Raw genomic sequence first — 18907 nt, forward strand, 5'->3', positions numbered from 1 at the left:
TTCAAAGGATGAAACGCCATCATGTATATGCCATATACTAAATAATATTATGCATTATATTTTTGACAATTGTTTAACTGAAATAGCCTTAAATATAAATGGTGTAAAAAAAATAGTACAATATTTCAAACAATCTACAGTTAATAGCAAACTAAGCAGGGTTGGGCAAATTTTCAGAAAATTGTATTCGGATAAAGATACAGATACTTTATAAAATTTTGTATTTAAGATACAAGATACTAGATACTTTAGAAAAATTTCAATAAGATATAAGATACAAGATACTTGTATTTTTTTTAAAAAAAAGTATCTAAGATACAAGATAAAATTTTTAAAAACTTTAAATAGTCAAAATTAAAATGTATAAAGCTTTATTTCTTATCTATAATATAAATTTATAAAAAAATATTTAAAATAAATTGTAGAAAATAACAAATTTATTATAAAAGATAATGCGATATTCCATTTAATAATTATATAATTAGTGAATAATAATAAATCAGCATCTTAAATCAGCATTATTTTTTAATATTATTAATTATATAAATTTATAAAAAAATATTTAAAATAAATTGTAGAAAATAACAAATTTATTATAAAAGATAATGCGATATTCCATTTAATAATTATATAATTAGTAAATAATAATAAATCAGCATCATAAATCAGCATTATTTTTTAATATTATTAATTTTTCAAATGATTTATCGTTCAATCTTTGACGATTCGATCTATTAACCATATTAGCAAAGCTAAATAATCTTTCAACGGGGGCTGAGGAGGGTAATATTGTGTTATATTTAATAAATATTTCTTTTATATATTTATAACTATTTAACATATTTATACTCCGCATGCCATCTTTCATATAATTTAGTACCTCTATTTCAATATCATTTATTGAATTATTAGAATTGGATGTGGTACTTTTAAGGCAAAAGTAATCATCATCTTCATCAATTGAAGATTTTGTTGAAGTATTAATTTCAATATTATTTTTAAAAACAATTAAAACTTCATGTAATAACAAATCTTGAAGGTATTTTTTTCTTTTTCACCATCAATCCAACGATTTTTAAAATAGGGATGAGAAATAGTTGCCAAAAAGGCACTTTTAACATTGTTATCAAAATCATATATATTTTTATATCTTTTATTTAAATAATTTTCTAGGCAACAGCTAATGGTTTGCAAAATTGTAGATTGGTTTGAATTAAATTTGTAATTTTTTTAACGACATTTAAAATTGGAGCTGATTATCCATAATAGCAGTTGATTTCACTCTGTATTTTGTGAATCGCTATAGCCAATGGGGCCATTATATTGCAATATTCTTCTAAATATTGAATTTCAATATCTCTTAATTTAGGAAATTCTAATTTTTGACATAATTTAGTAAGTTCGCCTTTAAATTTTAATAAACTATGAAGACTATCATACAAACTATTCTATCTAGTGCAACAAGGTGTAAATAATTGTTTTCCTAAAACTGCTTTGATAAGTTCTGCAGTTTTAGGCCTATTATTTGCATTCCATAGCTTAGTACATTTAGCTATTGCAGGATGATGAATTTTAGAAATGTTAGGAGAATCCTTAATAGCTCTCTCAACATCTGTTGTGGCAATTTTATCGTATGGCACAAACAACGAATGTGTTGAGGCAATGTTATTGAGGTTTCTTTAATAAACAAATAAATAATTTTATTTGAATAAAATTTTTTACAAAATTTACAATATCATAATAAATTTTAAAGAAGTATTAAATAATACTTTCAATGATTTCGAATTCTATACATTCATCATCATTGATGTCAAAGTCATTCTCTACAGCTTCCATAGAATATCCAAACTCCTTGAAAGCTTTCTTAAAGTTAGAGCCGTTATCTGTAACAGTTGCTATAACTTTTTCGTCAATACCAAAGTCACGATGAATTTCTTTATTATGATCATCTTGAAGTACTTCAAAAAATTTGCCATTAAGTATGCTTAGTTTAAATTTATTGTTATAATTTTCGGTTGAAGAATCATCTGAAGACGAAGATAAACATATTTTTCTATTTTCTTCTTCCATAATTTTAAAATAGATAGATATAAAACGATTCAAATATGGTAGTTCTAATTATTAGCAAATTGTTATATGATGACCAACGTCATATATCAAAAATTATTTTAAAATATCTAAATTTTAGTGCTGTAAACATTTTTAAAAAAATCGAACGCGTTCGCGTTCAACGTTCATTGACAAAAATCGAACGCGTTCACGTTCACGTTCAAATTCAAAAAAAGGAACGCGTTAAAGTTCATGAACGCGTTCATACGTTCAAAATTTTATAATAAATTTTTTTTAAATTTAATTTGATATAAATAAATGCCTTATATTTTTCAACACAATATATTAGCCATGATAAAAAATCATAGTTTTATTTTGATAATATAATTATAAATACAATATAAAAGAGCGATAAAAAAATAAATTTATAAAAAAATTTTCTTATTAATTTTTAATAATAATTGCTTTTCAAAATTTTCATCTGATAGGCATGAACGCTTGTCAGTTAATACAGCGTTAGCTATACTAAAAACTCGCTCAACAGGGGCAGATGAAGGGATTGCGGTGTTATACTTGATAAATAATTCTTTTAAAAGGGGGAATTTATTAAAAACATTTAATGTTTTATCCATTGTTTCAAAAAATTGAGCTATGTTATCATCCTCCAATCTGCCCTCTTCTTCCTCGTCAAAAAAAAAAGATATCTCGAAATTGATTTTAAAAGAGTGAAATATTTTTTATATTTGGGCCATGGTAATTCTAATTCATCTAATATTGAATTTTGATTTTCAGAATCTGATGATGAAATATTTATATCCATGCAAATGCTAATCTATTAAATTAAAATATAAAATATTCAAATTAATAAACTTTAATCTTATCTTCTCTAGCAGTAGCACGTTATGGTACGTTAATTGCAATATGAAAGAGGAAAAAGTAAAAACAGCTGATTAAAAAATATAAGACTTTTTTGTTAAAAAATTGGATTAAATATTAATTTTTCAAATAAATAAAAATCTAAGACTTTTTTGTTAAAAAATGCGGATTATTATTAATTTTTCAAATAAATAAAAATAAAAAGTGTTTTTAAAATTGAACGAACGTAAAATTGAACGCGTTCATCAAAGAAAAGGAACGCGTTCACGTTCAAAGTTCGTCAAAAAAAAAGGAACGCCGTTCATCACCTTTTTTCAAAAAAACGAACTTCGACAACACTACTAAATTTTGATTAAATTTTTCATTTAAATCTTAAAACAATATCATTTTAAATTTTAATACTATTTAAATTAACCAATATAAATTTTTTTTAAAGTATCTGTATCTTTTTGAATACAAAGTTGGTTAAGATACGAATACTTTTAAATAATATGTATCTTAGCTACTGGAAACAAGATACTTTCCAAAATTTTAAAAAGATACAAGATACACTTGTATCTTAGATACAAATATCAGCGATACTGCCCAACCCTGAAACTATGCCACACCCTTAAACAAGATGTAATAACGAGAATAACAAGATGGAATTCTGTATATATCATGATATAGTTTCTTAAAATAATATTCTGAAATAGAGGTGTACTTGTTTAGCAAGCAAGAATTAAAAAGATTAACCACCATTAATATCAGCATCATACGATAGTTAGATAAATTTTTATCAATATTTATAGAATAATCAGAAATCTGTAAGCAGATTCTCGTCCCACAATAAATGAAGTTTGTCTATGGAAACAAAAATTAGTAAAATTTTGTTAACCTTCTGAACGTGATACAATAATAATCAAAACCTTAAAATACAGAACAAGATTTCTTTTAAAAGATTATTATGCAGCCACTACATAAGGTAGGCTTAATTCTAGATCCGAATTTCAAAAGACTTAAGTTTTTAATAAAAGAAGAAAAGGATGATATATATAAAACAATCTTAAAAATGCTAAATGATATAAAATTAGATGATATGCATAAGTCGATGCCAACTATCATTTATAACTTTCCTAACTTATCCTAAACTCATAAAAAACCTTATATTCTAAAGGGTCAATACCAACTATCATTTATAACTTTCCTAATTCATCCTACACTCATAAAAGATATATTCTAAATATAAAATTTAGATTTCTAGATGATTCTGATGAAGCATCAATCACCGATGAAAGCTGTGAGGATGAACTTAAAAGATTCATATAAGATAAATAACAAGACAATATTTTGAAGTTTTGGAAGTAGGAATATTCATTTCCTTTTTTGAGAAAATTATCGTTGTCAGCTGCAAGTTCGGCTTCTAGTGAAAGGTTATTTTATGTAGCCAATCTCTTATTAGAAGAAAGACGTACACAATTGAAATAAAAAAAGATGAACATTCTTCTTTTTCTTAATAATTACGATTTATAGATTATATTTATTTTTTGTTATTAATATGAATTATGAAATTAGAGAAATAAATAGAATGAATTCAAAAAATTGTAAAATTATAGCAATAGCTTTGAAAAATTTAAAAACACCGTGAATTTTCGGGCGTGACGGGCGTGACGGGCGTGAATCAATATATTGCTTTTCGTGAGCGGGCGGGTCGGGTCAAAATTTTTTGTGGTAAGCGTGAATGGGCGTGAATTTTTTATTGCCACCGTGAGCGGGCGGGCGGTGAATGAAAAATTAGGCCCGCGCCCACCTCTAGTTTTGATAATTTTTGAAGATATTAATATAAGGACATCGAAATTAAATCTAGAGAGGCCCCTTTTAAAGCGACTGAAAATAACGCTTTTAAAATTCAAAGAAAGTTCGAAATGCCATCATTTTGGTACAGTTGATAAATATTATAAAGAAATTTATCATGAAGTTTAAGATCTTATAATTACAAATGTTAAAAATATTTTTAACAAACCTGGAATGGATTATTTAATTAATTTGGAGCAATTTGCGATGATGGAAATCATGTTTCCGTAATCTACGAAATGATTTTGAAATGAATCACCCAATTCCTCGTAGAGATATGTTTTTGAACTTCAAAGTTGGAAAAATATACATTAAGCTCTTTAAAGTCCATCATAAACATATTAAAAGAAGAAAGTAAAAATTACCCGTAAGTGCTAGTTTTCCAGAATAACCGTTTTCAGGATTCACACGTCCTAAACGACTAAATCATATCGCAATTTTAAATGTTAATAAAGAAAATGCCAAAAAAATTTGATTTAAATGTGATAATAAATATTATTATGGGTTACGATATATGATGTTATACCACTTGCTAAATAACGATCAAAATTAATTAAAATACATGAGACCGATTTATTTTTTTGATATATATTGATGGAATCACTTGGTCGAGTCCTATCCACTATACATCATCCCCCCAAGGACGGAACCGCCAAGTTGGCTTAAGAAAAAATAACTTGACCCTTTCTGGACTCGAATCCAGAATCATCAAGTCGTGAAACACGTACTGAACTAACTAAGCCAAATAGAGTAATGATGCATAGGGTTAAACGTTATTTTATGTTTTACTAAAATATTAGAAAACATTGCAATTTTATCCTTATATACAATTTTGAAAGCGTATGTGCTAGTCGGTTTAGTACGTGTATCACATTTCGATGGTTCTGTTTTCGAATCCAGCAAGGGTCATGGTTTATTCTTAAGAGAGCTTGTGGTTCGGTTTTTGTAGTAGATCGGACTCGACCACGTGCTTCCGTCAATATATATTAAAAAAAAATAAATGGGTCTTATTACATTTTGAAATTTTGGTCGTTGTTTAACAAGTGGGCTAACTTAGATATCATTAACCGGCCCAAATAAATGTTTTTGTATATAAGGATAAAATTATAACGCTCTCTAATATTTTAATAAAACACAAAAAAATCAATAACGTTTAACGCTATGCATCATTACTTTATAATTAAGAAGAGACACTATTTACCTTAAAAATATATCGGCATTTATTATATTATATCATTCACGAATTAAATCAAATATTATTTAGTAGTGCTGCAAACATTTCTAAATATTTTGAAATGTTTACAGCATTATTATTTATTTAGTCATTTATATTATAAAAAATTTCAGGGAAATAAAATATAAGATTTTCCCAGCTATTTTTTTTACATTGAATTTGATTAGATTTTTTTTCAAGTCTTGAACATATCTTTAAAAAAAACTCAGCCCCCATAGACATATTTATAAGTTGCCTTCTGCTAAATTATATAATAAAAATTTTTTTTCTAAAGCAATCAGAAACGGAATCAAATCAAAGCACTCGAAATTTTTATCATAATATCGATCAATTTGCTTTATATTAAATTTGAAAATGACTGTTAAACTCGAATTAAAGCAAAAAAATAGTATAAATAAATTTAAAAAAATAATAATGTCAAACTTAATTGAGATTTTTGACGTTCCATAATCAATAAAGGAAACGAAACTATTACTAAAAAGTTTTGTTTATATACAAATTATTAAATGAGTAGATATTTTTATACTAGAAAATATTATTTTAAGAGTTATTAAAATAAAGTATAACATAATTAAGAATTTTATAAAAAGCTACTTCCACAATAAGTCAAAGTAATTTACTACATATAAATAAATCATAAACTATAAGTTTATAAAAGTATTTTATATAAATAGGGAGATGATATTGCAAATTTAAATAACATATAAATAAATAATATGTTTTAATTCAATTGAGAAGAAAAATATAAATAAATGAAAAAGTAATTTTTCCTTGATTGGCAAAGGGTAAAAAATATCTATCTCCCACCTTCGCCACTACTAGTGAAGGTCAAGGTCCGACCTTTAACCTAGACCGGAACGATATACAAGGGTCGGGCCACGTTATACAAAAGACTGGTGTCTTTAAATTTATTTTGTTATTTTAAACATATTTTCTTTTTTCCCTGACTGAATTCTTATTTTATTAAGTATAAAAGTATTTTATTATAACAACATCAAATGAATATGAATATTATAATAAATAATACAGACATTTAATTTAAAAGTAAAATACTTTTATGACAAACTTCTTTTTCATAGTATATTGCATGAATAAAAATAAACTTAAAAAAAGAATCATAAAAACTAAAGTTAACTCCTCCAAAGTGATTCAAAATAAAATAATACATAAAAATTAAATGAAAAATTATATGAATTGAATAGTAAGACAAATTAATATTAAAAGGTCCGGACCGAAAATAATTAAAAGACCGGTCGACTGAGGTCCTCAAAGTGGTCCCAGTCATTCGATCCAGTTCCAGTCGAGGGTTGATAGAACCTGAATCAGTCACCTGATCGTTGATCCTCATTATTTGCCACCACATATTTAAAAAGATGATATCATTATTAGTTTTATACGAGGCAAAACTTCCCCATGGAATGGAGTAAGACGACTCGAAAGAAAAGAGGAATAGGCGTCTCTGTTAACCGCCGAATCCCTCCCCATAATAAGAAGAAACGGTGTGTCCATTAAGAATTTGTCTCTGAGCTATAATAGCGAAGATTCTACTAGCCAATTCATCGAGATTGTTTCGAATATTGTCTTATTTATTTTATCTTAAAAGATTTCAAAAAACTAGAGGAGATAACTTCTTTTTATCAAAGACAGGTTTAATAAGTATATGTTTCTTTTGGTTAAATATAATATATAATCTGTTATCCTCTCTCTTGTAGCTATGATTGGTTAAACAAGTATCTACAAAGTAAGGAGAAGAGTGTAGAAATTTTTTTCCCATTTCTAACTTAAAGTGTAAATAGTTTTCAGAATAAAGAATAATTTTCATTTGTTTTAGTTTTATCAAGTAGAGCGAATTTCTCTTATAAGGAAAAATTTATTAAATAAATAAGGGAAAAGAAATTAGAGATTAAATTTAATTAATTGTAGAGATAATTTTTTCTGTATAACGTAGCCAACAAAATTTACTTGTATCCGTAAGAATTGTAGCACAACACTATTAGGAAACATCAAGAGTTGCCTTAAATCCACAACAAATATAACCTAGGACAGGGGATATAAGCCCGGGGTTGGACTGCAAAGCCCATCCCGGTTCCCGGACAGGTCTGAAAAAATTTATCTGGGCTAATTATATCTTGCATATCGTAAACAAAAAATATATAATTAATAAAATAGCATGGAATTCATGGTTTCGCCGTTATTCTGGTATTAATATTTTTCCAAACTCCAAAGTGATATATTTTATTTATTTAAAAAAAACAAACTATATTTATGTTGGAGAGAAACCATATTTTTTTTTTCTCGCCAATTAAATATAATTGTATGAATTTTTATAATAAAATATCTTAAATGTAATCTATTCTAATTATTATACTCTTTATATAATTTATATAATTTATGGTATCTAAATTTTGAAATAAAGGTTAGCCGCGGGATAATAAAATATTATTTAGAGGCAAAGACTGTTTGAATGTTTATTCTAGGTCGTTAAGTTCACAACTGTGTTTTCTCAAAAAATTTATCTCTACATAATAAGGTGGCCCTAAAGCTTAAATAACTGAGAATAATTTTTAAATTCATTAATTTGTTGGTAAAATTTTTAAATACTATTTTAGTAGACTACATAGATATTAAGAAAAGCAACAAGTTAGTTAATAACTATTGTGTTGTGTATTGAATGTTAGTTTTAAAATGATAGGAAAAATATTTTGGCTTTTGCACACGATATTAATATTCTATTCAGCTAGAAAGATAGAATAAAAATTACAATAAAATGGAATTGTTGGTAAGTTTTTAATAGCCGGCCATCCTGTTTTAACAATTTAATGTCTTTTAAAACATCTTACAATATATTTATGTCTTAACGCCCTTTTTAAGTTATTCATTTGTAAGATAAAGAGTTATAATATAGATATATAAATTATTAATATGTGAATAAGTATATTTAAATTATACTAGTTTTTTAAATTAAAAATGACCTATATTAGAGATTTTTGTGGGAGATTTCTCTCAGTTACAGAAGTAGTTCCTAAATAAATATGGAAGGGACCACGAAATGCGGGTTAATTTAAATCGTAAAATTTATTAATATGATGATTATAAGATGAGATAGTTTTGATAATTTCTTGATTAAAAAAGGTCTAAAAAAGTTGAACGGATTTTCAGATATAATATATAATTATTCATTAATATATAGATTATTTTATAATTTTATCATTAGTTTGAAATGAAATTATAATATATATTTCTGAAATTTTATTGAATTCAAAAATTTTCTTATTATATTATTTATTTAAATCGCTTCATCTGATCAAAAATAATTAAAAAATATGTAGGAAAATGAAATGAAAATAATCTCGAATTGATAATATCGTTTCTTTCGAAATTTAAGAAATATTATTAATATTAAATAAAAATAAAGGTAAATTAATTGTATATATTTTTCGTCTAACAACTAGAGGGTAAAAAGATAACTTGTTAGTGTTAACTTTGGAAATGATTGATATTTTTAAAATATTTTAATTACAAATATTAATTTTTTAATTAATTATATTTTAGTTACTATTTTTTTTATAAAGTAACGTCAAAGTATCGAAAGCGACTTTTTAAAACTAGGAGCCATTAGCTTGTTACTTTTTTTTTTTAAATAGCTTTATGATATGCATTGGCTAAATTAAATTAGAGAAAGTCATTTTTTTTATTTAAATTAATCAAATCCTCTACAAGTTATACTATATGAAATAAAATTTTCAAGAAAATTAAATTAAATTGTTTGTTTTTTAAATATCGTCTAAAATTTTGTTATAATATAAAAATGGTATGGAAAAGGTAATTCATAATAAAAATAAACAGGGATCCGCACCTTATTTATAGAGGTTTCGGTTCGGTTAAGGTTTAAAATTCAAATTTGTCTAAAATAAAAATACACAAAGATGCGCATAAACGGAAATTGATTTGAGAAAATATATAATATAGACGTTAAAATACACAATAAAATAAAGTATAATAAACTTCTAAGATTCAACAGTAAAAATATGAATTAGTATAATGTCTAAAATGTGTGAAAGTCCATAATATTTATTTAAATAAGATTTTATATTTCTAAAATTGTAATGGCATATTTTTTAGTCAACCGAATCTAAATAAATCATGTTACTATATATTAAATGAAAATTATTTTATCATGAAAATTTTACTTATCTTCATAAGAAAATTTTGGAGGCAAGATAAACCTATCTACCCCCAAAATATTATAACTTCCCACCCTCTTACACTTATCCCCCGAGAGATACATGTAGGGAAACTCAAATAACCCCCTCCCCGTTTAAATAAGCAGTATTCAATTATTGCGAAATAAAACATTTATCTTTTGACCCAGTTAAACATAGTAGGGAAAAATGTTTCACGAAAGAATATTTCAGAGCTTTACTTTTGCTCACTCCTAAAGATAGCAACTTGAATCCTAATAAAATTTGAATAAAACAACCTAAACTCCTGTAAGTTGTTTTGCAATTCCTTTATAGTATATAAGCAATGCTGTAGCTTTGAGAGGAAGAATTTGGAGGATAGGCCACCCTCTAAAACTTTCCAAACCTAAAAATATATTCAAATTTTATTTTGGGGTTATAAATGAATTGTAACTCTAAAAAAGTATAAATAGATGAACGGAGTACCCTAGCCAAAATAGGCCTTCAATACACTAGACCAGCCTACATCAGGCGGTACGCAGAAAATAATTTTCCCGAAAAAATTTCCCTTGATAAAAATTTCCCGAAAAAAAACCCAGGAAAATCCCTTATAAAAATTTATAATTTTTAGATTTGAAAAAATAAAAAGTGAAGAATCATTCCTCGGGAAAACCCCGATTAACTTTAATTTTTTTTATAAATATCAAAAATAACACTGCCGCCAAAGATACAAATTTTTTTTCGAATTTGGCAAATTGGTAAAAATAATTAAAAATAATGTTAATGATTTCAGTGAAGATGAAATATAGGAAAATAACAATTGTCATATTATTTTTTAAACTGTATTTTGAAGAAAATAAGTAAATATTTAAACATAATTTTTATATATTATGATTTAATGAAAACGGTGTTATTTTTCAACTTTAAATCATTTTGTATGTGCGTTTTCTAAGATTTAAAAATTTGATTTTACAAGAAATGTATTTCAGCGTGTTTGGAATACCTACTCAATGAATTTAAGTCAATCTTGTCATTAACATTTGAATAAGTATAATTTATATTAATTTGTCCATAGATTTTATATATAAATTAAAAATAACTCAAAGGTTAACGGCAAAATTTTCTAAAATTCATAAAATAGGTGTTCTAAATCCATTTCCGATAAAATCAAAAAAATGAAACTCAAAAAATGATTTATAGTTAGAAAAATAACACATTGCCTGAAAAAACACATTGCAGCTAACATATAATTAAATTTTTTATAATTTCTAAATATAAAAAATTTTTCGAGATAAGGTCACAATTTATTTTAAAAAAAAATACTTCAAAGATTTTTAACTCAATACAGGTTTAAATTTTACGTAACTTTTATAACATTTTCGCGAAACTTTTAAAGCGAATGTTTATTAAAAGTAAAACGAAATGATTTTATAACTTTTGTCGTGAATCTACATTCGCAAATACTATTCAGCAAAGACCATATCGAACTTTATTTTTATAGAAAAACCCTTTACCAAGATTTTTTTAGAGGAAATACACAACAGAGAAACTTTTATCGTGAATATATAATAGCCGAAATTTTATAGCGAAGGCCATATAATGAAAACTATTTTGTAAATGATATGTATCGAATTTTATTAACGTAATTAATATCGGGAAGAAAGCAATACCGCGATAATTGCTAATGAATATATCTTGTTCCATATATTTTTCTGAGAGATTTACCTTTTAAACTGAATCCGCCTTTTGTCAATTCACTTTTTTAACTGAGCAAAGAAATAATTCTATCCATTTAATATTTATCCTAACCTTTGAGTGTTCTCAACCTTTAAGAAGTATTTTAATTTTAATTTCGAGCGTTTAAATTGGTTAATTTAGAAATATATTGATCAATACCAAAACTAGATTATTGACATTTTGGAAAGAAAACATGAAACCTACAATTAAATGTAAACTTATGATAATATTTTGCTTAACATCAGAGACCGATAATTTGGTTAGGGGGTATGAAATAGTTAGGTATTTAGTTTATTTTAGAATTAATTGTTTTGCTAAATTTTTTACCATAACTGGGTTCCTGGATAAGACTATATTGTTACACCTTATATGATTTATCTAATCAATAATATTTTAAAAATTAAGGTTTTAGTTTAACATTAACTGCTTTTTATTGTTTATAATTTTGGTTAACAATTTTATTTGGGAAATATTTTTCAGGGATACATGTTCCAGAGAATTTTTTTTTTATTAATTTAAAAATTTCTAAAAAAAATTATTTTCTAGAATCTAAAAAAAAATTATTTTCTAGAATATAAAAAAAAATTATTTTCTAGAATCTAAAAAAAAATTATTTTCTAGAATCTAAAAAAAATGGATATTTTTTTTGATGGTAAATCCTTTTTCCCTTCCCGGGTAATTTTTTTTTCCAGGGAATTATATTCCTATGATTTATTTATCGGGGAATTTTTTTCAGGAATTTTCTTAAATTTTTTCTTCTTCTGGGGAGTAATCTTCCAGGGAATTGGATTTTATTTCAGATAATTATTGTATTCACATCACATCTTGCATAGGCCTATATTTAGTTTATTTTTATTTTAACCAGTTTTAAATATAATTTTAGTATGTGATTATTTACCGACACCCGCATTCTGTAAAAATATGCTATTATTAGTGTATGGGAAATATATCAGAGACCTGTAGAAATACCATTTGCACGACCTGGCCTGGCCCGGATTTTTTAAAAATATTATATCAATATAGCTAAGAATGGCGATTTAAAATATTCGGTTTTAAAATATATGGGCCGGCCCGGGTAATTATTTTTCTCCAAATTTTAGACCCCGCCCGGGTATTTCAAAAATATGCAGGCCTAGCCCGGTTATATTAAAATTAAGATATGGCCCGGCCCGTGTATCCAGGCCGAGCTGGGAATTGCAATTTTATTAAACTTAAAATTTGATATATAAAAAACATATAAAAATAAATTTGCACATTTAATAAAATAAATTAATAATTAATTAAATTTGTGTTAAAATATATAAGATAAAGTTAAAATACTAAAAAAAAAATTATGCAAATTTCTTTTGATTTCGAAGGAATAATTTTTTTCTGAGCTTAACAAAATTGCGTCATATTATAATTTTTGTAAAAAGGGGATGGACAATGATTTTACACACAATATTCACATTGGAGAATTCCTAATAATTTGCCAATGATTATTTTTGATCTGACATATTCAATTTTTTAAAAAAAAATTGATGAAAATACTCTATACTTGAATCCTAAATCATTCATAATGCACTGATATTTCTTTCTTTATTTTTTTGGATACTTATTAGGGTTGGTTGTTAACTAGGACACCTCATTTTTGTTTGTTTTAGGTGTCTGGTGGCATCGTTATTTTTTTGGATTTTTTTCTCCTTATTTTATTTTTTATGTATGTTTTTTTCCTTTTTTTTTTGTTTTCTTCGTTTTTTCGTTCTTGTTATTTTTTCTTACTTTTTTGTTTAGTCCACGCTAGCCAGTGTTTTGTAATAAGTGGAACCAGGACATACTCAAATACTCAGAATTATTTGTTAATGTCCAGATAAAAAAAACTTAATTATCCAGAAAAAGTAATAATTGTCCAGATATATAAATGAAACGCTTAAATTAAAAAATAAATCACCCAGATTAAAAAATATAAAACCAGAACTAGTGATTTAATTTCTAAGAAATATTTTTTCTTATTAGAGTAGTAATTATTGTAGACCCATTGAAGTATATTTGAACAGGTTTGTCAACCATGGGGCGAAATTTATGCCAGGGTTCTGCACAAAACCTAACCTCAAGGTTTGTCACTTTTTTCTCCCGGAATCTGATGGTACTAGCTTTTATCGCCTGTTGACTTAGTTAAAATATTTTGGCATCTGCTGGCGGCATTAAATAGGGTCCCTATAGCTGTTAAAATATCTCCCTTATGGCCGATATCTAGCATATATAATATTATAAGAATTAAAGGAATAGACATAGAGTAAGAAATAAAATTCTATCAAGCGTTACAAATATTTAACCAATAAAGCCTTTAGATATAGGGTTTTTTTTTGTATTTTCAAGAAGACAAGAATATAAAAGTGACAAAAAACGATAAAAAGTATATATATTAAAAAAAATTATTTAGAGATTTTTATATGAAAAGGAAATAAATTTTCGTTTTTTGAGGATTATAAAAAATTATAATATAATTCAAATCTGAGTTGAGGGTTGAGAGATTGCTTCAAAATCAATAAAAAATTGTGTAAATATAATTTATTTTCTATTTTTAAACTGTGCAAAAACCATTTTAAAAAAAATTCAAAACTTTCGTAAATTTTAAATTTTGATGAAATTGTTTGTTAAATATTTAAAATTCTATAAAATTATGTTTTGGACATGTTTTTATTTTTATATTTTAAATAGCTAATTATTTATTTTAAATTAAAGTTTAGAAAGTTTATGAATCTAATTTTTGACATTTTGAAAAGCCTTAAAAAAATAATTTAAAGGTCTTTTCTTAAATATTGTTCAGAATATTTATAAGAAGAAATAAGATACTCATCAATTTTTGTAACGGGAGATGGTTTAAAAATTAACATTGCAAACAAATTCTGTATTCGTCGAATATTCCTTAAACATCAATCCTATTTTCCTAGTGGCATATAAAATCATTTTATTAAAAACTCGCCATAAAAATGGCGGGAAGCACCCCCAAGTTACAGGAGGCCACGGCATTTGGCTAATAATATTCGTTGAGGATCAAGATCGTTTTTTTTATTTTGCATTTATACTAAATTCATAATTAATTTATTATAATAAAGGTAGTTAAATTATATACTTCAATTTTTATTTTATTTCATATAATAATAAATATTAATGTCACTAACGATATCCGAGTTTTATGAATATTCTAAATTATTTGATCAATATAAATCAACTTATTATAATATTTTAAAATTAATAGAATTACTTTCCTCGAAGAATTTTGTAAGCGCTAAGATCTTAAGCAGAGTTGCTTAAATGGACGAGGGAATGAAAATATAATGTGAAACTACTTTATACTCTAGAGTGAATCAGTTACTAATGATGCTATATGTCCTTGGGAGGATAAAAAAGATAGGTAAAGATGATGATTAAACAGAATTTATAAATTAGAAAATGTGAAAGAGTTAAATTTGTTTTTTTTTTGTAATATTTGCATTTTTTTTGATACTGTGTCTCATCTCCAAAATGAGTCCTTTATATATGCTACCACCCCTACTTCCTTTTCAGTTGAAAATGTCGAAATCAAGATCATATTTTATATTTTGCTTTTCCTGGCAATAGCGTTGTTAAAGGCTCGATTTTGAAAAACTTTTAACCCGATATTTTACTGAAGATTTTACTTATAGATTAGATCGCAGTCTATTAACGAAATCGTAAAGTTTGCTTAATTTGGCTAAAATATTGGGAAAGCCGTTTTTTAAAATCGAGCCGTTTAACAACAATACCATGGATTATTATATATAAAATGTTCATTATTAGTTTTGGTGAATTTAAATAGTCCAATCTTTCTCTTTTATGTAGAACAAATTTTAATCTACATGAACTAATTATATCGGGAAATAATCACTATTAATTGTATATTGTTACATTTAATTTAATTCATTTCATAGCTGATTGGATTCGTAATTATTGTTTAAATATTGGTAAAAACAAAAAAAAATATTTTTTTTATTGATTATCTTAGAATGAATTAAGGAGTTTATATATAATATAATTATTATTTGCAAAAACATAATTTAAGTTCACAACTCTCTCATAAAATTTCAGTTTAAGAATTAGAAGTTTTTCCAGCCGCTTCTATTCATTTTGATATCGAGTCCCCATCTAATAATCTAAAATGTGCCCTGGATAGAGAGATTACTTTGTATGTCAGTATAAAATAATTAATTAGATAATATTTTAAAAGTTATTTTTATTCCAAAATTTTAAATAATATAATTTATTTTTTCAAAAATAAAGATGAAAAATATTTTGATAATTCTATCAATTTATTTTTTTCTAAAAAATAATATAAAGAAAAATATTTATTATATTTAAACAGGGTTCCGAAATTTAATACCTATTTTTTTTTATTGGTTAATTTAAAAAAAAAATATTATGCATTTATTTGTGCATTTTGCCATAATTTTATATTTATTTTATTTTTTTTTGAATTCTACTTAAAGTTGTGCAAGTTTTATTCTTTATTAATAAAATTATTAGCTCAACAAAATTTAAAAATGTTTAATTTTATTTTAAATTAAAATTTATATCCGAATTTATAATTCAATAAGAGGGGAATTAGGAAATACTTATCATAAACATAACGCGTAAAAAATAGCATAGAAAAAGAAAATTCGTCATATTTCCATCTTTTAATTTGTTAGATATCTCAGAATTCCACACGAAAATACATCACATATAATTTATGGTATATTGCAATAACTTGAAATTGTTCAAAATCGTTAGCACGATCTTCGTTTAAAAAAAAGAAGATGAATTTGAACCTTACGCTCCAATACCTAATGGGAAGTAGTAATATATCCGATTTATTATGGATTTATGATCATTTCTCAGCAAATTCTACTAAACACGATCCCGAACTTATTTTCACAAATATTAACCTATTCGCGATCATAATGTATTCCATATTATTTATCATAGCGGCCTTGGCCAATTTAGCCAACATAATTTTCATAGTCAGTCTTAACTCGGCCGCTACTTATAGATCTTTTTATCATCATCCGCGCTTGCCTCGTTATAATAATAATAATAGCTATGCTAAAACGGGAGGAGGGCTAATTTCGAGTGCAAAATCGCTGATGCCTGATGGATTATCGGTTCAATCGGAAAACTTTTATAACGATTCCTACCAGTATTCTAAATTGAATCGTTCCGTGTTTCTGACTAGCCCCGTCACCTTTTCCAAACGAAGTTTTGCCAGCCTGAAGGACACGTTCAAGAAAAAGACTCTCATATTCGCGTCCTCCACATCCTATTTCCGGATGAGAACTCTCCTACTCAACTTGTGCATAGCCGATTTATTCGTGGCGTTTTTATTGATCCCTTTAGAAATATCTTGGAGAATAACTGTCAAATGGATGGCCGGGGATATCGCCTGTCGTTTGTTGATGTTCGTGCGTATATTCGGTCTTTACCTTTCGTCCTTTGTTTTGGTGTGCATAGCGATCGATAGATATATGTCAATTTTGCATCCATTATCGGTTCGCTATGCCGAAAGAAGGCAAAAGGGAATGATGATAGCATGTTGGGTCGCAAGCTTTCTTTGCAGTTTACCCCAGGTTTTGATACCTTTATTTTTTATTTTAAGTTGGTTTTAAAAAAAAAATATTACACTCATTTCCTTCTCGCGATTTCGAAAATTAGTTTTTTTGCCATTCGTTTTTAGATTTTTTTAAGGTTTTTTAAGAAAATACTTTATATTCTTAAAACGTATTAATTGGAGGATATAAATATATTTTCTTTTTAATTATATTCTATAAAATTATCAATGTAATTTGTAATCCCCTCAATATATAAAACTGGTTAAGAATTGATTTAGTATCCCATAATTTTTGACAAACTTAAAGATTAATCAAATCGATTTATCTCATATATTTGTTATATATATAAATCAAATTTTTTTTAAGCCCCCTTCATTTATATTTAATGAATTGAGAAATAATTTATTCATAAATTTAATATTCTCTTTTAGATTGGCATTTTTATTCTCAGACCTTTTCATTCTTCTCTTTATATTTTTTACATATAATTATGCCACATCAAAGATTCATATAAATAAATTGAATAATTTTTGTTTTGTATATAGGGTCTAAAAGTTAAATATTTTAAAAAATAATTAATTTTTAATATTTGTAATTATATTGGAAAATTTTTCTTTGTTGTTGCCATTTTAGATAATATTTTATTATTCATATTTTCTGGTATTATTTTATGTGTGAAGCAGAGAATTACGTCAACGTGTATTAAGTATTAATAAAAGGTATATAACGAACGATTATTTTTTATCAACCTTCTCTATGGCTTTTACCCTTTTAGATTTTGACTAGTGTTGTTAAACGGCTCCATTTGAGTCGAATTTTTAAAGAAAAACTAAATATTTTAGCCAGAAAAAAGTATTGTCTAAACCTCGAGATTTCATTAGATGTTACTTTTAGGCCTATAAAGATGCAAAATCTTCAGGCGTGCATATCCTCCTGGTTAAAATATTTAGCTAACCGTTTTTAAAAATCGGCTTAAAGAGCCGTTTAATAACACTATTCGAAACCCTTTTCTCGGTCGTTTGCTTTTATAAAAGTCTTGGGTAATTTGTCGAGACCACAAGTAAAAATCTAAATTTTTAAATCAATTTGAGTGGATGTTATGGGCGAGAGGGAGTTTTGTTAAACGGCTTGTTTAATTGGTTTTAATTTATGATTTTAGCCAAACTAATATTACGCAAGCCTCGCCATTTCGTTGATAGATGCCCAAATCTTTCTGCCATCTATGAGCAATATCTCCAAACTCGCGTTTTATTATTTGGTTAAAATATTGGGTCACCCGTTTTAATAAATTGATCTTTTTAACAAGAATTATACGGCGGTCCAAACTTGAAAAAAAATAAATTAAACTTAAAAAATTGTAAAAATATAAATTGACGATGGTGGGATTTATATAATTTTTTTTAACTTATATA

General features: G+C 25.8%; 1 protein-coding gene across 1 annotated transcript in view; it reads left to right on the plus strand.

The window, feature by feature from the left end:
• Positions 1 to 16369: 16369 nt before the first annotated feature.
• Positions 16370 to 18907, plus strand: part of LOC135931065 (uncharacterized) — a 32658-nt gene continuing 30120 nt past the window's right edge. Inside the window, exon 1 of the mRNA XM_065467929.1 lies at positions 16370 to 17513. Coding sequence (XP_065324001.1) covers positions 16707 to 17513 — 807 coding nt within the window. The 5' untranslated portion in view covers positions 16370 to 16706. The remainder of the gene's footprint in view (positions 17514 to 18907) is intronic.

The sequence above is a fragment of the Gordionus sp. m RMFG-2023 genome, chromosome 1 (genome assembly GCF_954871325.1).
Source record: "Gordionus sp. m RMFG-2023 chromosome 1, tfGorSpeb1-WG-v2, whole genome shotgun sequence".
Classification (NCBI taxonomy): domain Eukaryota; kingdom Metazoa; phylum Nematomorpha; class Gordioida; order Chordodea; family Parachordodidae; genus Gordionus; species Gordionus sp. m RMFG-2023.